The sequence below is a fragment of the Anas platyrhynchos genome, chromosome 20 (genome assembly GCF_047663525.1).
Source record: "Anas platyrhynchos isolate ZD024472 breed Pekin duck chromosome 20, IASCAAS_PekinDuck_T2T, whole genome shotgun sequence".
Lineage (NCBI taxonomy): Eukaryota > Metazoa > Chordata > Aves > Anseriformes > Anatidae > Anas > Anas platyrhynchos.
In genome coordinates, this window is record NC_092606.1 from 3,187,929 (window position 1) to 3,211,287 (window position 23,359).

Here is a 23,359-nt window from a genome sequence, read left to right on the forward strand (position 1 = left end):
ACGAGTTAAGAAATAGTTCTGTTTGGTTGCTTCCTTAAATTTCATTTGTCAAATCTTTGCAACATCTGCAATAATAAAAACCCTTAAAAGTTTCATTTCTCAGAGAATACAATCATCAGTTTCACAACTTTTACCTATTTCACAATATATTTTTTTCTGTTTTAAATCCTGCATAGGGAATAATCTTTAATTTTTTTTTAGAAATTAAAGCAAAACAACTTTCATAACTTACTGCTTTAAAAAAAATATTAAAAAGACATAAAAGTTCAGCTACTTACAGGCAAAACATATTCCCCCAAAATTAAAGTATCTAGACTGGACTCGACTCTCAGCTAATATGATTCATTCGCTACAACATTTCAGGATACTTTTGCTCACTATGTTCCTTTCAAAGATGATTTGTTCTTTTTTTTTTTTTTGGTTTGGAAATAGATTTCCTGTGACTGCTGCAATACAGGCAAAGGAAGGTTAAATGATTAAACATTACTTCATTGGGTTAATCATCAGATCTCAAGAACTGGAATGGAAATAAGAGGCATAAAAAGGTCAGTGCTGAAATACTGATTCACAAGTCTCAGCTGGCGGCTTGAGGAAGCTTGCTTCATATCTGCCTTTAGTAAAATGGCACATTTTATTGATAACAGCATTTCATTACTGTGTTCGAGAAGCAAAAAAAAAAACTCTCCTAAACCTCCAAACCTAAATGGATCTAGTAAAGAGAAATTACATGGTTTGCTGCTAAGTAAACGCTGCATTGTGATACAGCTTCGAGTAGAGCCATAGTCCTCAAGAATGGACCACTTACCCCCAGAAAACAGTCCTGCTGCTGGAAAAAAGTGAACGGACACACTCATTTTTAGCTACGAGGCTTCACCTTGTTCTTCTACTTTATCTTGCTTCCATTTATAATTTAAATCTTTAGTTCTTCTTTCTGCCTTCATTGTAAAATAAAATGCACAAGCTTTTCTGTATTTGATGATTGTAAATCATCAAATTAATTTCTGTAAATGATGATTGTTTCACTGGATTTAGTTATCAAGCTCTAGCAGAAAAAAATAATTTTGATCCTTTTTCCTTTCATAACATTGATACAGTATCAGAACACAGAATGGTCACAATTTGCTGTTCACAGAAGTTACTCCCTTGAAAGACTACGAAGAGGGACGATTGTGCAATATAACAGCTTATTTTCTAACAAAGTTGCAATCAGTTGTTAGGAGCATCAAGAAAGCTGTGAGTCCAACCAACCTTCCTTGATGACAGCTGTCAGCCTCTGAAAGAGGCAATCCAGAGAGAGTTTGATTTGTGGTCCACAAGAACATTTCACTACCCATTTTTTTTCTGTGATAAATACATTAAATACTTTACAAATAAATTGTAAACGTGCTATAGCCACCAATATACCAATAAGGAGGAGGCCAGTAAGGATGGGGAGGTAGTATTGTAAGAACGACGCTAAAATCAATCACAATTTCATAGTGCATGCATTCTCTACTAATAAGAGCAGTGCCATAACACAGGACTGGGGAAAATCAGTGATGCCAGTGTGAATGCAGTTACTGAAGTAGGATATTAATTACTTTGCCTTAAATGGCAGCCTTTACAAGTCCAAAATAGATTTCTGGAAGGCTTGGGATGGGTTATGCCAGATCTGCTACTCTAACAAAAAAATCATGAATTAACATCAAAATGATATCAAGACAGAGAAACAGGGATCTGAAGTGAATGTGTTGCACCTCGATGGAACAGGTCCACTACAAACAATGACAGCAAAGCTGCTGTAAAGAAGGGCATTTATCCTGCTGCCAGCAGGCTCCCTTGATGCGAAGGCACAACTTGCACATGAGGAAGAAGCAGATAATCCCCCAGCATTTGAGCCTAATACATGTTATGGATACAGTATTTTTCTTAGCAGAAACTAAGTTTAATTATACAAATAATAATCTTCAGAGGAGAACATTCTTCTCCGAAGACTGAAGACAACATGTGCAGCTACCGTCTCAGATTATTAAAATTATAAATTCCTTAACATTTAAAAAGCTGCCTACAAAGACAGTGCTCCTTTTCATGTAAAAATCTGAGTTATGTTAAAAATGAGCTGCACAATATTTTGTTTCTTCTGGCTTTCTATTACAACACAATGGAATCAAACACAACTTATGGGAGAATGACCATTTGTGGTTAGGCAATGAATTCTAGAATTTCAGAGGACTGGGAAGAATTATTAACTCATTGAAATAACATATTAACTGCAGAAGAGCAGTTTTCAAGAAGGCAGATAGCTACCTATGGGCTGAGAGGTTACACCACACATCCCTGCTAAGAAAGCAGCAGCTCAGCAGCTATGTTTAATGATCAACGCAGGAACCTGGAGTTAAGATGAAGGGAACAGAGACCAAGATACAGTTGATAGCCAGTGCCTATCGCTGCAAATAGCTCATTACTCAGCGACCAGAGAACCCATTCCATACGTCTCCTGCAAGACATCAAAGGTGACAGGTCTGAGTAAGGCTCCAGTAAGCTGCCAAGAGGAATATTCTGACAGCGGTGCACGGCGGTACTGATCTCCTGCTCCCTCAGCTGCGGTGACTCTCAGTGTCTGAATGTGTCTGGGAATGGCTGTGGTCCTGAGCCTCTGCTCTAGTTTTCCCCAAAAATACTTCCAGGTTAATGCAAGTAAGGTGCAAACTGAAAAGGGGCTATTTCCATCTTGATACCTGGAGAGAAGAGGGTGTGAGAGGTAAGGTTTAAACTTACTTATCGCTAGAAACTCTGGGGAAGAAAGGCCCTAAACATTGGAAAATGAGCTGCCAAAACACGAAGTTAAAAAAAGGTTTTCAAGAATTATTGAAAGCAGCAAAGGGAAGGTGGCAGAGCAAGCACTGAAGTTTGACAAAAGGTATTTGTATGTGACAAGCACAGGACAGACATCCTGTGGTAGGAGGAAGGGCTTGAATTCTAAGCCTGAGAAAATAAATAAAAATAAACTGTACTTCACAAGAAGACTTTTTTTTTCTGAGACACTGAATCTGGACAAGGAATAGTGTAATCATATGGGTAAGTTACAAGAGAAATACATGTCCAAGTTGAAGATGAAAACACAGTTTCAGATATTACAATATGAAGTAGGATGAACAGCAATGAAACGGGGACCTCGCCTTTGTAGGTTTACTGAAGCACTATAGAAAGACAAAGAGCAGTACCTACAAAACTTCTTCAAATCTTTGATAGAGGCACTTTAATGACGTGAAGTTAATGAGATTTCAAAGCATTATTCAGAATATTTGTACGCAAGGATGAGTAGGTACTATATACAAATCCCAAGGGAAACAAACATACAGGTGAATTCCTCTACTAGCCTTTGCTAGGACCAGGACACTGAGCACACACTGTTGAGGGAAATACACAGATCTACTTCCACACCTGTTTGTATTCAAATTCTTGAGGATGCTTGGATGTTAAGAGGGTGACATTGCCATCAGTGGCAGTCTGAAGGAAGAGGAAGAATGTTGTTTCTGTCTTATCATGTGTCCTACAGAGCAGTACCTCTTACCACATCCACTGCCACCTCTCTGCTCCAATCCACATGCCAGGTCTGTGCAGTGGCATGAAGCTACACGTGCCCTGGGACACTTCAGTTTTATAGTGGTGCATGAAGGCATTAAATAAAATCCTGGAGGCGGCAAAGCCACTAGGACAGTCCAGCTTCAGAACAGAACACCCAGACAGGTGATGCCATCTCCAGCCATGGAGGTTTTCAAGACCAGACTTGGTAATACCCAAGGAACCTGACCTTATCTCATAGCTGACCCTGCTTGGAGCAAAATTTGGACAAAGACTGCCTAAGGTCCCTTCCAGGATGCATTCTTCCGTGATTCCAGAACGAGATAGGAGCAGCCACCTCCAGAGAGAAGAATGAAGCAGCAGAACATCCTATCACTCCAGTTCCCACACATCACACGTTGACCTCTGCAGCCTTTGCTTCTACAGTTGAAAGTGTGTGCTGGCAGTGCCTCCACCAACGTACTGGCTGCCTAAAATACCACTGCAGCTGCACAGCGAGGGCTCGTTTATCTCAGGGCTGCAACTGCAATTAGCTATTATGGCCACAGGTCTGCCAAGCTAGTTACAGTGACATGATGTGTACAGCGCCATGCCAGGACATTGTCAACTTTTTTTTTTTATTTATTTAAGTTATAAAGTCCTATTTTGGGGGGTTTAAAATTCAGGCACTGCAAAAAAAAAAAAAAAAAGGATACAAGATGTCTAGAATTAAGCAAGTCACTTTACTTCAGCCATCATCATCGAGAAAGGAAGCAACTTTTGATAACCAGACAAATAGACTGACCTTTCCAATCCCTTACAAAGCAAAGCTGAAGTCACCAAAGTCAGTCAAAAAAACCAACTATATTCTTGCCCCATAGGGAATTTAAAAATAAGTTAAGGAAGAAAGCCCATATACAGAAAAAACACTTGTGTAATAAAAGTGAGCACTTCTAGACACAGCTGACAAATCCTTTTGCACTTGCAAGTCTTCCTACTCAGCAGATGTGCAGCGCTAAGCATACCTCTCGCTCGTTCACCCTGGGAAGTAGCTGAGGTTCCCAGACAGCTCAGAGAAGTGGTCTGCATACCAGACTCTTGTACAACACAGATATTTAAACAGTGTCTGAAGCAGGAAAAAAAAACTTGCTGTTTTCTTATGATACCATAATTAATTTGTATCAGTTACTGAAGGCTCTCCCGGAAAAAATATTTTTGAAGCAGCTCATCTGACCCCAACTTCTGATTGAAAATCAGAAAATTAAGATCCCAATCTTTAACTTGTTCTTTGAAGTATTTCTAGGTCAACTGCATTTTAGAAGCTACTTTTCTAGCACTGTAATGCAGCCACTTATCTGTCCATATAAAGTTTTTTTTTTAAAAAAAAAACTATATATAACCATGAAATTGAGACAAACTTGAATGTTTCAGAAGAGCCCTATGCAGCAATGTGACAGGAACACCCCAGCTTTACTCCCTAGAAAACATGTAGACAACTAATTTTATTTTCCTCCCCTCTGATCCAAATCTCCCATAACACCTCACCGAAGCTGTAGAGGTTTATTGAGTAGCTGCTGCTTTTTTTGTACGGATCAGAGAGCTGAGAAAAGCCCATATGACTCTGAAAGAGTGAAACACAATTGTCCAGGACCAGTTTGTTCCCTTAGAAAGTTGTACCAACCATTGCCAACCCGGGCGAACAGGGCATGCAAACCCAATGGCAGAGCGCTTCTCCATACTCCACAGCTGCAGTACAAAAGCAGCATGCAAGACTTCCAATAAACTTGGTGATAATCTTTATTAAAATATTAATTTCTACTGCAAAGTGAGGTATTTGTTGGTGTAGAAATTCCTCTGAGCTAACAGCCTCAAACCAAGTGAAAATACTACCAAGTAATCCAGATTTCTTCAGTGGTTTGACTGTTACTGATTTATGTACTTTCACACTAAATATTAAGAAGACAGAGGGCCCTGTAAATGAGTTGTAGCTAACGGAGGTATCACAAAGAACAGCTCAAAGAAGAACATGGAAAAAAATCATCTCTAGATTACCATTAGCAAACCCTCGTTGCTGTTTTTTCCTTATCTGTAAGCAGGTGTGCAAATGAATAGAACAATGCAGGCACAAGACTGCCCTATTTTCTTGCCAGTGTCCAAAGAAATCCAGCAAGGAGGTGGCTTACACATTTGTTACTCATAGCTCCTATTGTCTACCCTGTGCCTATCTTAACTCTTTGCTACCCCTTTTCTGAGGAAGTTCCTGGTAACAACAGTTCCCTTACTTAAAGCTTTCACTGACCCATTCCAAAGGTTATCTCAACTCACTAATTTTGGTGAACAATTTAAAGTAAAGCTAATGCTTGATAGTTCAGCACAGTTTATTATATTTTCTGTGAAAAACATCACATTATGCTATTAGCTTACTACTACCAGTCTGCTGTCTCACTCTCAAGCTATAGCATTTGTACGAAGTTTCTGGAGAGAAGCTTCAAGCTTTGATTAGTTTTGAGTTTACATTTAATTACGGGCCAAGATAAAAGCAGGGAGAGACCTCCCATACGTGCATTAACAAAAAGCACCCAGCAAACAGCAGGAACGCGCGGTGTGCAGACAAGCCTCCTGGTGGCCACCCATCAGGCAGCCTAGACCAAACACCAACCTCCTCCTTGTACGGCACAATTAATAAAGAGAGGAAGCTGATGAGGAAAAGGGGTGACTGGAAGAATGAGCAAGGAAAATTATGAACGGAATTTGATGTTGGGTTTAAACAAGTTATTTCTGGGAAAGAAAAAAAAGAAGTCGATGTTTTCCAGTTATTGTACGCGACTTTACCACTTCCATTTTTATCATAACTACTTTATAAAAGCCTGCTTGTGGTCTGCTCGAACTTCTTTTTTCTTCTAAAGAATACCCTTAAAGCCTTTTGATTAAACCAGCCAGCAGCCAGGGAATCCTTTACAGGCAGGAACTTATCAGATACTAATTGTTAGTTTAATCGTGGGAGAGATCCATTTTTAATTTGGCGATCTCACTTTACGCTGCTAATTAAGTAACATTTTGCTTATTAGACGAACCTAATCATTCCATTTCAGTGAAGTCACAGTGTCGTGTCAGAACACAGTGCTGGGTTCTCCCAGTAACCATGGCTGGGTGTGGTAGCCTACTTTGTTCTGCTTCTGCAAAGAGAAACCCCGCATTAGGACGTGGAAAAGCAATCCAGCTCAAGGCACAAGACCTTTCAGAAATGCTGGAAAGATGGGTTTAGCATGTGTCTAACTGTCACTATCGCAAAGTTCATCAGTTTAACTCCTTGCAGACAAGAAGCCGGCTCTCCGAGCAGGAAGTTGTTCGGTGGAACTCCTGACGCAATGCAAACCGAAGCAGTTGCAGCTTAGTTTAATACAAACCCTCTTGAGTCCACGTTGACAAATTCTTTAACAAGCCCTGTGGTTACAGGGAAGCTGGTTTCAGTCTGAGTCACTCCTGTTCAAACAGTTTACTGGAAATGGAGGGGAGGGGGAATTTTCAGAGAAGTCATGTGATGGCCAGACAAACCACAACCAGTAAAGGTTCAGTGGAGTCAAAAACAGGTCCCAGCAACAACCGGCATTCAGTGTGCAGATGGCACTCAATCCTTTACAACGAGCCCTGCTGCATCCCAGCACTTCTATGGATTTAACCCTTTTTCACGTTTGTATTCCTTCAAGGGCAAGACGCAGTTTGGGAAGTAAACAAACAGCAGCGACTGATAGTAACACAGGCAACTAGAAAATATTTTTACATGGAGATTTGGCTGCAGGGATACTGCACAGAAGCAAAGCCTAATGTGCAAATCATTAGTTCTTCAAAATATGCTACTTAATGAACCCAAACACTTACAGTCATTAAGGCTTAGATATACAGCATAGATAGTGGTGCATTTCTCCTCTTAGCAAAGCACACCGTGACACTGCACGGGCGCATGCATTACGCATTACCGCTAAGTACCTCGAGGGAAGCTGGCATCAAGCTTCATTTTCACCAGAAACCTCCGTCAGCTTTAAGTGCTTCAGCATGACAGAGAAAAGAGGAGAGCACTTCACAAGCAGCAACTCTTAAACGGTCAAAAAGCAAAAGCCCTGCACGTGTGTGTGGAGACATGGAGCTGTGCTAGCACTGTGTTATTACCAATGTGCTGCCCCAGCACTAAGGAGCAGATTCACTTCCCCTAATTGCGAGGTTGGTTTGAACGGCTGCGCTGGAGATACTCCTCCTGCTCCAAGGGCAGCTTTGATGCAAGTCACCATTGCTCTGGAGTTTGACTGGAAGAGAATTAAGAGCAAGCAAATGCCATTTTAAACATGTATAATTCATAAATAATGTTTGAAGTATTAAACTGGGCCAAGTTGTTCTGTTTCTATAGCATGCTGGGCTCTGCATTGTGTGCAGCTTGGAGAAAAAAAAAAAAAAAAGCCCTGCTTGTAAACCGCACTCCTTCTCCAGGGCAAAGTCACCCGATTTTAAAAAGAGCAGCCACGAGGCAAGAGTAGCTCTGGAGCTCACTTTATGTAACCAGGATGGGTTGGTCAGCATGCAGAGAGACACACAGAAAGGAGAAGTGAGTGTTCCTTTAAAATGAGGGGCTTTCTCTAAAGTATGCTAATGGAAAGTCCGAGGCAGCCTTACACATCATCTGCAGGCTAATGAGTTTTCTCCAAACCTCGCTCAAGGAGACAGGTCACTTAGATTTGCAATTTATGACACAAAATCCATCACTAGACTCTTTAAAGTAAATAATATTTTACTCTGTGCAATTTTGAATGGGGCACTAAAACTTTAAACTGTTTAATACTTTTAAGTTCCTTTTTTTCCTATTGTTTTTTAAACTGCCAAGCTAGCAAGCGCATTCCCCCCTTACAGATCATTCAGGCTGGATGTTAAATTCATAGTCTATTCTCACCATGGAAGATTCTCATCTGTTTCTCAAAATTACCATTGTTTTTGAGAAACAGCAGCAACAAGCTTTCTAAACAAAACACACGCACGCAAAAACGTCAAGCCATTTGGCTTTGCCTCGTAGGCATAGAGCAGCTCAGCAGAAGTAGAAGGGGAAGCTATTCTTTAAAATCTAACACACCCAATTTCATGCCTTTCAAAAAAGGCTGGATGAAGGGAGACCTTTATACTGAAAGAAGGCTTCTGTCATTTGATGTAAAGCATTTGTGGTAGTCTCCATGGCATGAGACACTTGTCACATCCCCCATTTTCCTAAGCATAAGGCTTAAACTTGCGGAATGGGAGAGGCTGATGTAGGTAATAACAACTGGTATTACGCGATTTAAAAGTAGACTTCATAACAGTTGATGAAGTTGCAATTACAGGACAAACAGCGATAAACTATGCTTAAAATTGGGATTTACTCAAGGTCATAGGAAAAGGCAGGCCTGTCTCCCACAGACATCTAGCAAAAACACGATTTAAGCCAAAAGCAGAAAGGAAGTCATATTAGCAAGTGGAAAAAACAGAGCTGTCAGTTTTATGAGTGCAATACAATTTAATCAGATTGTCAAAGCCTCATGTTAAGAGAATTTTATAGAAACCAAACCACAAGTGTAGTTCTAAAAGAATTTTTTTCTGGCTATTCATCCACAAAACAACATATTTCGATCCAAATTCATTTGCCAAGAAAATAAAATCAAAAGTACTGGTAAATAACACCATCATTTTCCTTAACTCGTTACACAATGCCATTCATTTACTAAGGGCAGTCAATGCAGCTAGCTATATTTTGGCCTGTCCTGACAAAACGCTCTCTAGCAAAAAATTTTCTTTTTCTGCCCAAGAATCTTAATCTTACTGCGCGTTCTGGAAAGCAGCTCTGGCTGCTCTCAGAACTTTACATGCGTATAATTTGCTGGGAGAGTTTCAGTAAACAGAGATAGCATTTCAGCTCTCGAGCCATGTGTTTGACTTTTTTTTTTTTTTGCAGCTAGGGATTACTTTGCAAAGCAAAGACTGACAGTCAGGTAAAGACTAAAGCAGTTTTTTTTTTTTTGTCACTGGATCTTTAAAGAAATAGAAGCATTTACTACTTAGAATAACAGAAAAAAAAAACACTTTGGAACTTTTTAGCAGAGGGAGGTTCTCATAAAATACAGAGATTCCTGTTTGTATTACTAACTCGGCATTTCCAAAAGCTTTATCCATGATTTGAGGGAGCATGGGGGTAGCAGGAAGTATTTGTTTGTATTAAGGAAGTACCCCAGCAGAACAGTTAAAAGACAACAGTGAGTAGTAAATAGCTTCTACTGGTTGTGTAACAACAGTCTCATGACCTGTTTCTACCTAGTGCTTTTGATAGACAAAATACCAGGATAAGGAGGAATAATATGGCAAAGAAAATTAGTGGCAAGAAGCTTGAAAAACAAAAACAAAAACACAAACAAACAACAATACATTAGATTTCATTTAAGTCATTATCAGTAGCTTTTGGAAAAGATGCAAACTCCTTACCTGAATGAAAAATTATCACCTGTAACATCTGACTCAGGTACAGCATCAGTTGCAAACTATGCTGTAACACAAGCAGTATTTAATCTATCAAGAAAGTAAGTCACAAGAGTAACAAAAAGGGATTCAGAGCAGTTTGGCTGCATTTTCACACCAGTAAAAATATGCTCCCTTAGGCTGATGAATGGGTCATGCACTGGCCCCTGAGGCTGTTACTGGCAAGGCAGCCAAGTATCATCCTGGGGGGATAAACTGACTGAAAATCATCTGGCCCAGGGAGGTTTTTAATGCAGCCATTCCACAATCGTAGTTGTTATAGCACCCCCTCTGTCACTGATCTGTTAGCCTACTTTTTCCCTACCTTTATTGTGCTGTTTTAGAAACTCTAAATAGAAGTAGTATTTGCAGCAAATACTTTGGCTGCACCACTGAATGTGCTTCAACAAGCTCCGTTCTCATCCTCCTGCTGCCAGAGGTATCTCTACCCGGTGGAGAATCTTCTTCCACCCTGGGAAGTCCCTTGTGAACTTGCACCAACGGATTTTTGGCCCATTCCCATTTAATTGGAATGGTTATTTACTCCATCTAGTTGTTCTGTGTTTTATTAATTCTGTTGTTTTGCACTGTTCTTACTTGTGCAGTCTCTGCATGTTCCAGCATCTCCTCAAATTCCTGGTACTCTTCATCATCAGGTTCAGCACCAGAGAGTCGGGCCGCCCTCGCCATAAAATATGGAGGTAGCTCTCCGATTGCTGTGCCAGCACCCTGGGAAAAGAATAATCCCGATTTATTTTTTTGTTTGCTCTTAAATAGGAAACATGTGATACACACAGGCCCTTAAGACATTTCAAAAGATTAGAAGCCAGAGATATGTGCTGTGTTATTCCAGAAGAATTGCGGAGACCAGCTGCCTTGAGATGGTTGTTTTTATCCACCAAGACAGACTCCTCCTGATTTCACATACGAAGGCATTGCTTTGAGACCCCACTCTCCTCCTTCCCTAGCTTAGGGAAATTCAGCTTCTCCCAAAGCAGACTACCACGCAGCAGGCCAGTAGTTCCCAAGCTGTGGCCTGCAAGGTCAAACTACGAGCTCTGTGCATCCCTAGGGCCCCGCGAAGTGGCGTGCTGCCCAGCGGCAGCGCAGCTCTGCAGCCTGGGCCATGCAACGGGGAGGCTGCAGCCCCGTCACCGTGCTGCAGCCAGAGCCAGGCAGGCCACAGCCTGCTGCCTGCCCTGGTCCCTGACTCAGCACAGCGTTGCCATCTCACCCCGCCGCACGATGCCAGACACATTTGCCGGCATGTGACAGCCCTTGCTCCTGCAACGGCCCTTGGAATAATCTGGGAGCTCCTCCCCTGTGCCGTCATGCAGTTTACTTACAGTTTACAAAGTCATGAGACTTTGGGCGAATGTTTATTAGAAAACAGCCTCGGGTTTTACTGCCGCTACAAGCAAGGAAACTAAGGTTAAGCAAAGCTTGAGCTCGAGTTTCCTCTCTCCTTAAGATGGAATAAAGAAAGCCAAGAGAAGCAGAGATGAAAGCATGGCTCCTTTCTCACCACATGAGAATTACATTTGTTTTCTCAGGACATCAAATGACTCATTTCAGTCTTGTGGGTCAATGCATCATTAACCAAAGAAAAAAAGAATCGGAAAGAGACAACTAAGATTGAACATATGGATAAACATAGGCTGATGAAACAGGAACTTGGATTAAAGTCAGAATAGTTTAAATATAGGACAGGTAATAGCACAATAGTTGGGCAGCTCATTGGAAAAGTGCTAAAACTTAGCAGCATGCAGATGGCTTTTCTTTCTTAGGGTCAGTAGTAACAAACGCTTTTCTATTCCTTTGAAGCTATGTAAAAGCTTTTCAATTTCCTTTGTTCTCGCTCTAGATGCAGCTGCATGCAAGGGAGAATTCCAGCTGCTGTGGATATTCCAAATCAACAGGTTGTGGTTTTAAATACCGCTGTTCTCTGCAGTTACCCGAACTGTTAAAGTCGCAGTTTGAGCATATAAAGTACACAGCCTCACATGTTTACGCCTTGTTTTCCACTGAAGAAAAAAATCTAAACAAGCGCAACAAGCTGAACTTCATTAATCTGCCGGTTTCTGGCACGAGGGAAGATAAGCCTGCAAACAGTAGCAACAGCGTTTCAGAAAAATTAACTTGAGGTTATGTTCTCAGGGTGATGCAAGAACAAAAAGTCACATTGCTTCTCCAGGCTCTGCCAATTTGCCTTGGCTTCATTTTGTTAACCGAGGAAGAGGTTCGCATGCGTGTACTGGACATGAACTTTCTTTAAATTGGTTAAGTCACATGCTCATTACAAAACATTTCAGAAGTGCAACAAAATCATATGATTTCATGTCTGCCTGAGACAGGTTCCTTAAGTGCATTTAAAAAAAAAAAAGAAAAAAAAAAAGGCAAGCAATTAAGGGATACAAACCAGTAACTATTTCACTTCTTTTTGTAACATTACTTCTCTATTTTCACAATTTAACATTGAATGCAGTTTTACTAACATACCAAAAAGGTAAACGCTCATCAAAATTCTTTTATACAAGTATATTCAGAAAAGGAAACCGGGAAATTACTCCACTAGAAAGAGTCTTTTAAACAGATTTTTATCCTGGCCAGGACACAGACTGCCTGTTCTGCTAATCCTGAGCAATTAAACAATTTTATTCTTCCCCCTCATTTCTTGTAAAAAAAAGAAAAAGAAAGAAAAAAAGCTGCAACACATTAAAAATGTAGGGCACTATTGAATTCCTTGTCCCTGTGGGATGGAAGGCTGTGAAAACTGGCATACACCTAGCAGATTGTTTTTGAGAGTCCTTCTGCAGGCCAGGACTTGTGGAGCCAATTTTTATAGCGATTTAAAAAAGCATCATTTTCATTTCACCTAATAATTCCTTAGATACGGTGATATTTAATCCCAGTAACACTTATTATCAGCAGAAATGGCTATCACTGACATGCAGGGGACTAGTAATGATTTTAATCTCTGGAAAAAGCTGTACCTGGTTTAAGTTGGCTGAAACAGCTGCTGATGTTTTTGTGATCTGAATCAAATCCCTTGTGCAGATAAATCCCTGCACTCAGGCCTTGCAGGATATCTAGCCTGGACAGCTTTATAGTCAGAGGCCTGCAGAGTCCCCAGTGGGACCGTCCTGCTTTCAACATTTTACATGAAAACTTGTATTCCTACCACCCTCCTGTCTCCCTCCAAACAATCAAGCAGATTGGCCAGGTTTTACTTTGGAGCCTTTCAACATCATTTCACTTTACAAGTCTAAAAGAAACAGGCTCTTGGTGCAAGCACATCTGTACACATCCAGTAATTCCTTTTCTTTCCAATTACCCAGCATTTATCAGAAGTTCAGATTTTAGATCCTACTAGAAGCTGCAGTTTTCATTAAAAAAATGTTGTGAGTTCATTCAATCATACCCAGATCTGGAGTTATACTTACTATTCCTGATTTCACATTAAAAGGTGAAAAGCCATTCAATTCAAAAATTTTTAGTAAGGTTCTGAGTTGCAAAAAAAAATTAGCTTACTTTCTTTTCTGGAAGTCACTGTTACTTTCCAGTTAAGTAGAATTTGTTTTTAAAAGAGACAGAATTGAGAGTAATTTTCTTCAACAGCTTCCATAAAACGTGAACTGGAATTAGGACAAAAGAAACATATTGGAAGAAGCAGCAGCAGTTGCCAACTTGATTTGGCTTACAGGAAATTAGCAAGCAATGTTTATGTACTCATGAAACATTCCAAGAAAGCATAACATTACACTAGACACCACTGGTAGACAGAGGATGCTCCCAAGGGAAAATCTCATGGAGACAGAGTTCAGTGGAAAGGTAGCTGACAGTGAATTTGAAGGCGAGAAGAAAGAAAGGCGGGGAAGAGGGGGGATACAAAACGTTCTGGCATGGTCCTATTTCCTTGTCCTTTCTCTAGCCTGAATCAAGAAATGCTGCTCACATGAGACTGAAGATACCATTTGTTCTCCAGACTGGCTGCTCAGAAGGACACAAGATTTCAGTGTTTGCAGCTCTATTCACTGATTTCTAAACTAGTTAATTCTCCTCATAGTTCAGTTATTTTAAATGCTGAAGATTAAGCAATGCATGTTTACCCCGAGTTACATTTTTATTTTGCAACCCTAGAAACGTAATTGTAAATGCCATTTTTATTACTCTAGTCTTCATTAAACAAACTTAAGCAGAGGGGAACCAGCAGCAAAATAAAAAAGGAAAAAAACCTTGTATTTATGGTCTTATAAGTACTTGTACTTCCAGCCACTTATCAAGCATTCAGGCAAATCTGTCCTCTCATTCGAGAGACTGAAATTTAAAACATACTTTGCTTCTTGAGAGGGCTGTAAGTCCACTTTCCCCGTTATTTTGACATTGGTACTGTTGTATGCTACTTTAGTCTATAACGTGTACAACCTAAATTGTAATTTTTTTAGGTAGCAAAACTGCTGATAATTTTAAAAGTTGTTAACGACTGAAGTTGCCTTAAGATACCTTTTCGTATTATTGGAAGGTATCTGGGAATACTAGGGCAGACATCAGATACTGTGTATTTTCAGAGTTTCCTCTCTGTACACGTGAACTGGAAAACCAAATATTTAATAATTAAATCAGTCAGAACAGGAAGCCAGTAGTAAAATAGAGTTAATTTGGCTTGCAGTTCACAGCAGATACATCTGTATAAACTACAATTCCCAATCACCTAGCCATAATGAAAAAAACAACTGACCAAAATCCTCCAAAAATCAAACTATTAAAAAAAAGCTGCAAAAGGAATGAAAGGAAAACAGAAAGGAAGTTCTGATGACAGCATTTCCTAAGACCTTGATTCAGTTAAAAACTAACCTGCTTTTCCTGTTTGAAGCAAAGAGTTTGCCATGATGGGAACAGGCAGGGAAACAAAAATAATATACAAAATTTTATGACATAGCACTATATTTAATCTATTTTATTGATTCAACCCAAAAAAAAGTCTCAGCTATGATATTGGGGTCTGAGTCCTTCATCGAAGTAACTGCAAATTCACTCAAGTTATAGGCTCAAAATTAGTGAAATTTATTGCTTAACTGCATTCAGTGTACGACCTGACAGCTGTGAGACCACTGCTAATGCAGATACCCCCTCTAAAACTTACCTTTTGCATCAACAGCTTTGAAGCACACAAGTATTTTCTGCTATACTGTAGAAAAACAGTCAACACCACAGTTGACAAAAGACAATCCTGTAATAACCTACTACTTTGTTTTAATAGGAGATTAATACTACAGGGGATGAATACCATACAGCTAGCACAGAGAAGGCAGGTCAGAAGGAAAGTAACTATTTATATTGCAGATATGTTACTGTTGGCAGTGTAAGCCATCATTATTTTGCTCCATTCAGCGATTTTTGTGTATTGCTGAACACAGAAATTAAGTGCATAAATTAAAATTCCTTAAGTTTTATAAAGCAAAGCTTACCCACATGCAGGCCTCCAGCCTGACTTTTGAGATGATAGCCCAGAGAGAGATGGATCCGTCAGATGCCTCCTCATCGGGGCAGATAATTTGATCCGGGTAAGGAGGCTCAGGAAAATTAACTGAGTTACATTCATATGCAGCAAGAGTAACCGATGCTATGTGTGGACCCTGAAAAAAACACAAAGGTAATTTCAAATGCAATTTACGTTAGTAGTAATAAAAATTAAAATAAACACACTTGTCCCTGACATAAAGAACCAAGGCTAAAACTTACTGTTTCTCACTTTAGACATTTATGATATTATATACATAAAATTACACTTCAGGTCTAGAAAGCCATTTTAGTTATTAATACTCTTTTTAAAAATTCCCTCTTTTCAACAGTTAACATTAAGGAGTCTTTCAGTTCTTGCCGTGCAATTGTGCACTAGTGTGATGTTGCTAAGACAAAATAAGAATTCTTACTTCTTAAAACTGGAAAATTTTCAAAACTTCAAAATGGTCTCTTCAAGGTATTTATGGCCTGCAACTTTATTAGAGCAGGTGTTTTGCCTATTGTTGTTTTTAGAGGACGATTTAAATTCCATGTTAATTTTTTTTTTTTTTTTTTTGGAACACCTGGACCTTATCACATCTTCCAGTGGACCTTTGTAACTTTTGGATCCTTCTCCAAAAATCTGTTACTTAACTTGTGCTGGTTTTTCTATGTATACAAGAAAGTGACCTTACTGCTGTTTGCTAAAATAGTCTGAAATAAAATTTAAAACTGTAATGTTATTTAAATGCCACGTAAATGAATTACTTCTGGTCTCCAACTAACAGTAAAAGATTTTTTGGACAAACCTCCAAACAAAATCAGCATCAAAATCCATTCAGGAATTCAACTGCTACATAATCTCACAATCTAAAAGGATTGATGTTACTGTATTACAAAAGAAGTCAGAAGCGATTCCATAGTCTCTGGCCTGAGCAATAGATGTTTCAGCTAAAAGAAATCACTTAGCAAACACCTAGCAAAAGGTTGGGGACAGAGTGTTGGGAGGGGAGGGGGGAAGAAAGATAAACTAAGCTCTTTGCATAAAATCAGAGATATAAATCTAAAGTTTTCTTTACATGCTGAATGTATTACACAAACTAACTTCTGCTATTAATTGATGGCTTTTGACATCGTTTTAGGAAAAAAAAAAAGTCAAAAATTTTCTTCTACATTTCTTCCTTTAAATGAGTCGTGTGCATTTGATTAGATCAATAAGGAAGGCTGACAACTCTCCCCCACGCTAGGTTTATTACAGAATAACGAGGGAAAGAGAAAGTATGATTGACCTAAACACTGCCTAAAAACCCTGCAAACGGCTCCCAAAGCTCACTTTGAAATGCAGGAGCGAGAGAGATTCAGAGGACCCTGCAGGCTTCATTTGCACATTAAAGGATGAAATTCTACAGCGCCATGCCTCACACAAAAGGTGAAGCAGCTTCACTGCCTTCCCTAGACTTACTTGGAAGAAGGCTTCTGTTGCCTTCGTTCATGCCAACATTTCAGGTCTCACTGTACAGACCAGACCACAAGACTTCGATAATTACATTAACGCTACAATTTATTTAAGGGCAGCAAAGAATGGTGAAAAAAAAAAATACCAGTTATCTATTTCTGTACGACAGCTCTGACTACTGTTGTCACATGTACACAATTCAAAATAAAACCAGTCATCTGGCATGCAATTAGTAGAAGACATGCTGCTCTAATACCAAGCACATTCTTTTATCTATTCCTTGTTGCTGTACAGGATACTAATTCAAGAAGTGCTTTTAGGCCTACTTTGGGTTCTGCGAATGCTCACTATCTATCGAGCTGAAAACTGAGGCACAGTCTATCCCAAATAAAAATAATCAAAGGTTCATTAAAGTAAAATTGAAAAAGAAAAGACCCAGAACTTGATACACAAAAGCAATGTTGATATAGAAGGAGGAATGAACAATGAGAGGTAACACGTGCTACAGCCATTTCGCTAGGCCGCAATGGCAATGGCCTCCTTTTTAGTAACAGCTGCAAGGCACTCCCTGTCCCCCCCCAGTTTCAGATCTAAAAAGATAATGTATCTCTGTCTTACTCATGGAGGACAGAGGCAAACAGAGAATTGAAACTTCCCTGAAATTACAAAGTACGTTTCTGGTGAGCCTGGGAACCTTTCTCCACCACACAAACTCAGGGAATTCAGTTCCATCCCATTCCCCTCCCCGATCTGACAGCTAACTTGGGACAAACAGGTCTCTCATGCCTTCTTCCCTAAGTCATGGTTTTCACCTGCATAAATTTGCAATAAAAACCTCTTGAATATGAAATTTGCATGGAGGAAATCCCCATGTACTTGACTTGTAAATGACCATTTCCTACGTTCCCTTGCGAGTAAGGGTAAGCTTGCTGCCAAGGCAGTGAGGTACGACGTGTGAATCAAGAAGTACGATTTTCAGTTCTACAAAATTTGGAAGATCAACCACACTACAGCGTAACTACAGCCAGCTGTGATGGGAGACTGTTAGTTTCAGTTTTATAATAGTAAGATACAAATATAATCGGTACTGTCGCGAGGCCTCCACCCTCTCTGCCAGGTTTCACTGACAGAGTTACAAGCCCTTCTCAAACTGCACACAGGCAGTGCAGGGAAGCCACTGCACTCCCAGGAGACTGCAAAGACAAAATGCCTACTAGGAGACTGCTGCTGCATGACCAGCATGCTTTTGCAGGAGCTCCTTGCCATGAGCAGCTCCTCCCAACAGCGTTGCCAGCCCTGGATGGCTTCAGAGCCTCCAAGTGTCACCTCCTGTTAGGAGAGCTCTCCCAGTCCTCAACGAACATCTGCAAAAGGAAAAACTGTACAAGGAGCAGCCAACGGGAAAAAAAAAAGGCATTTCACAAAGCTGCTGTAAATGGCCAGCGAGCCACCTGAAGACTACGCCAACTGAACATAATTCTTCCACTGCAATGTAAACAGTTCTATAATGGAAAAAAGTTGGAGTTATGGAACCCACAGAAGCCACATTTTAACTGGAATAAGAAATAAAGCATAAACAGTTCATTGAGAGTGATGAAGTGTGGAGTATTAGAATTCAGAGAGAGCCAAAGGAGAGCAGAACAATCCCGTGTCCTCCTCACAGCGGAGCCCAGCTGTCCTGCTAGTCGAACGGACAGCATCGTGCAGCTTGGCAGGCTGCACGCAACATCTCTGACATCTGCTTTTGTTCTAGCTCTGCTCTGAAAGCTCACATCGAGCATCATGCTTTCACAAAGCTGGTTACCAAGCACCTCACAAAACAATGGCTGGCTAAACAGGACCATGGGTGCAGGGAGGGGGGAAGAGTGGGAGGGTCACTGGGTGTTTCATAAGAGAGGTGCCATTTTGCTTTATATTTAGCAATAGCTATGGTTTAAACTCTGAAAGGAACAGGGAACCAACTTCAAGCAGGATCCAGGTGCCATCTTTGCAAAAATCCCACTCAAAATTCACTCAGAAGTTTTCTTTACACTCCTCCCTGGGCTGGAAGGATTCATTCTCTTAAAATTTTTTGACCCTCTTCAAACAATACCTCCCCACCCTCTCTGCCTCCTCCTCCACATGGAGCTGCAGGCAACGGTCCGCGTGTTACCTCTTTGCAATAACTCAGTTTATTTCAACACTTCAGGGAAACCTTTAAGATATCTCCTTTTGGACTCCAACTCCACCTCTACCTTTAAAAATAGCTTTGTGAAACTACTTCAAACCCTCTCATACCAGACAACAAATATAAAACCAGCCGATTTAGTAGACATGCTACTTGCCAAACCAGGAAGAGTCGCTGAAATTCAAGGCATGTAAGATCCTTGAACACCAACTGTCTTTTTGTCACCCTCTTCCAATGATTTTTTTTTTTTAATTGCAGGAGGCACCACAAAGGGCTAACACAGAAGAACTTGAGAAACATTCTGCTGACTCGGGCGAGAAACATTTGCTTGCCACTACTGACGACCAGAAGGAGCCTGTGGTTAGGCTGGAATGTGATTTGTTAGAAATAGCTGTACAATTTACAAATCAAACGAGACAAGAGTTGGTCATCGAGATCAACTCAACATAAATCTATATTTTAGCAATAGTAATTTAGGGGAGTTTGGAAATCCCTATCTACACAACTGTAATGTCTTCGAGAAGGCAACCTCGAACTCTTGAACTCAAAGGCCTTCAGAGAATTTTCAGTTTCGTGACTGAAGTCACCCAAGTTAGAACAGACACTGCTAATCCTTAGAAACAAGTTACTTTAAATGCCATGTTATGACATGTCTAGAAAGCATAATCTTTTATTTATAAATCACACTTGGAAATTCATCACTGCAAGTTGAAGTTAAAATCCTTACAAACATGTTGATGTGCATTATATTTATAGCACTGAAGTCCTCACCATAAGGAAAAACGACTGAATATCCAATTAAAAGTGAATCACATTTCACATTATTAATCATTCTGTGCATCTAGACTGTGAACAAAACCATAGCTTCAAACTCCTTATCAAATGTTCTTCTCTCACGTGCCCTTCACAGAACAGCCATCCTGCCCAAGTGATATGAGCACAACAACAACGACATCTAATTTTAACCTTTTTTTTTATTTGGGGAAAGATGTAATTTTAGGCTGCTTCTAATTTAGAAATATTTCACAAAGAAAAGTGATACGTCTGCCATCAAGAAAAACACTACTCTGAACTCATTGCTGAACTTAATGTACTAAAAATCTGTTTTCCTCCATGGATACAGAGCTTTTCATACCAGGTTCAAGACTCAGCCCTTCCACAGGGGGGAAAACATGTCATTCAATATTTGATTAAGATATATTAGAAAAGCAAAAGCTTGCTTCTCATGGGAAACATCCTGCAAGCGTTGCCCCAGGCTGCGACTCATCTCATACTTATCCACGAAGTCATTACACCTCTCCAGAAAGTAACACCAAGTTACAGCATCTTTTCATCTCCAGGAGCAGTGGACAACTACCCACCAAGAAAACTGCCCCGCAATTACGAAAGACTGGACCTAGAGGCGGCTAGAAAATACATCAATCTAGTCTGTCTGCCTGTGTTACAAGATTAAAGTGTCTCGTGATTTTATATATTGCCTGGTACTCAGTACAGGATGTCAAAAGGGTCTCAGAACAAAGAAGGATCCCAGAACTAGAGCATCCTCAAGTGACATAACCATCCTCAGGCGGTCAGGGCTAGCTTTAGCACACCACCACAGCATTTCAGGCAACGTATTCATTTTACAGTCATGTGTCCATTCGCAAATTTCCATTCCCACTTCAGTCGAGCCTTGCCCCGGTGCAGAGCTGATGGAAATTCCAAATGATGAGCCACAAGCTCCAAATATAAGTGAAGAAGAACCACCAGGGGAGCAGGCACGTGGTACCACTGAACGCATAACAGGGCCACGTTGCTGCTTTGAGGAGTAACATGAAAAGCAGACGCTTCATAAGGCTATGGTCATGCTACTTTCTATAGGAGCCATCAAACAGGGTGATGTCAGGAAGAGGCACTGTTGGAAGAACCCAAGTTCATACTCTGGTGCTGACAGAAGACAAAAATAATCTGTCAGCGTTTTCTCCTCGCCCTTCCCTAGCCACCCACTCGTTATTACTGAAGAATAAATCACAGAACCTATTCAAATTGACACTAGGAGTGATGATTGGCTTTAACGGCTCCAATTAGAGATCGCCTTGCACTGTTATCATTTTTTCCAGCCTGGCTCAAGGAAGCAGAGACAAGAAAAGCACAAAGTTCAGGCCGTGCATTAAAACACAACAAAAAAAAACCAGCAGCGACTCCAAGAGAGCGAGTGAGAGGAAAGCAGAACGTGACCTCCCAGCAGAGTTATCAGGCGGGATCGGTGACAAGGAAATCAAGAGCAAATAATGAAAATAAGGTGCCAGCAGCCGAAAGGTGAAGTCCATCAGCCTTTGAAAGGAAGAGCAGGGCACACAATCACCTCACTAACCCCTTGGTGCAAGTTCAGCTTGCTCAATACAGCTTAAACGTTAATATGACATCAGTGGTGTGCAGACTTCTGAAAAGCCACAGTAAGGTAGCTAATCCTGCACAGATGGAGGAGCTTCACGTTAGCTGTTTATTACCACGGTTCCAGCTTTAGATAAACTGTCCAAATCCTGACGTGCACCGCTTCCAGCAGCGCTGGGGGCCATATAAGGAACTCGCAGCCCCACCGCTTCGGGTTCTGACTCACACGGCCGGCAGCTCACGGTGGGGCAGTGCGGGAGGTTATTGCTTCCAGCTGCTCCACCGGCCCCTGCCACCCTCAGAGATGGGCAGGGGACAGGCAGGGGCTGCTCCTGAGTCACCAGGAAAATGCCATTTTTCATCTTAGATGTTTTAAACACGGGGAAGCCACCAGATTTAAGAAACTCCCACGTTGCTCAACTAATCTGGCAGCAGCGTCCTGGTTAACGCGTTGGGCTCTTCCAGTTCATCAGTGCATCATTAATGTAAGTGCAGTGCGAGCAGAACAGAGCCCGTGTGAACTGAAAGCAGGAGTTCCCATCAAGGGATGGTGAGCAAAAGTGATTTTTAAGTTGTGTTGATGCAAGTAGTCCAGGATGTTTCAGCTCATTTTAAAAAGCTTGGGGCAGCTGGAGGAAGTTGGTTTAAGGAGATGGAGGAAACAAATGAAAGAGTAAGAGTCACATGCGATCCTCACACCAACAGGCTCTGTTTCAGCTTCACAACTAACTCCTGTCTTCTGCACCCACCACGTATTTTGCTTTCAACTGCCTTAACTCAATAGCAGTAATCTGATCACAGATTTTAAACAAAACCATTTTTTATTTCATTTGCTATAGGCTTGCAGGTTGACATGTGAATCGAAGAACAGCATGGACTGGAAATGAACACCTCGCTTAGCAAAAATAATACAACACTGGCAAGGGGAGTGCTGCTGCACCTGCCCACCTGGCTGGGGCAGCTCAGCTTTTGTTTCTCCCTTTTTTCTTTACATGCAGACCCGATAATTTTATGAATTATTCACAGTTGTTTTGAATGATCCACATGAAAAGAGCAAAATTTCTCCTGAGGTTGACAATCACTAAGAAAACACTCCTGTATTAAAGTAGCAAATAAATGGGGAATGGGAGTGAATGAGAGTATTTTCTGTAGATTTTGAAATTACATCTACATCACAGAACTGAGTAAGCCCTGTTTTGTGAGTTTTCCTTTTTAGAACTGCTTTTGCAGTTTTATCATGAGTCTCCTTACAAGCTTAGCTCCTGGAAGTGGATAGCTAAAAAAATCAAGTTTAATTTTAAAAAGCTTTCAGTAGTCCTGGCAAGAAAGAAAGGGGGTGTATTTTGTTTGTTTGTTTGTATTTAAAAAAAAAAACAATTATCACCAACAACAGGTTTGGGTTTTTTTTTGGAAAAGCTAATGAGCTCATTATTGCACGAGCTGTCTGGATTTCAAATGCTCAGTTTGGGTTAGAAACTCAGTTCAGACACGGCCAAAATGCGAGTCATTTCAGCTGCAAACTACCGTGCTTTTGGGAGGCCAGAATGTGACCTCTCGCCAAAGCCAAACCCTGGAACCAATTCAGGACAAAAGCAAGACATTGAACCCTCAAGCCCAGATAAACCCAAACTGGCTCTCTAAAGCCAGGCCCGTCAATGAAGGCACTGTCTTTGCAATTCCCTTCTTTTTAAGGGCAGTTTTCTGTTCTTCTTTTGGCCTGAAATCATTGTCGTGCTCTTTCACTCCGCTACAGGACACCCCAGGAGGAATTAAGTGACAAAGCCACACATTGC

General features: G+C 40.7%; 1 protein-coding gene across 5 annotated transcripts in view; it reads right to left on the reverse strand.

The window, feature by feature from the left end:
* Positions 1 to 23,359, reverse strand: part of VMP1 (vacuole membrane protein 1) — a 64,472-nt gene that overhangs the window by 22,929 nt on the left and 18,184 nt on the right. For 4 of the 5 annotated variants that reach the window (XM_072026229.1, XM_027471793.3, XM_072026230.1 and 1 more), the window contains 2 exons: positions 15,537 to 15,704; positions 10,666 to 10,797 (listed from right to left, as the gene is read on the reverse strand). In XM_072026229.1, coding sequence (XP_071882330.1) covers positions 10,666 to 10,797; positions 15,537 to 15,704 — 300 coding nt within the window. Of the gene's footprint in view, positions 1 to 10,665; positions 10,798 to 15,536; positions 15,705 to 21,546; positions 21,669 to 23,359 lie in introns of those variants that run through there. The other variant, XM_072026232.1, reaches the window with a different exon arrangement.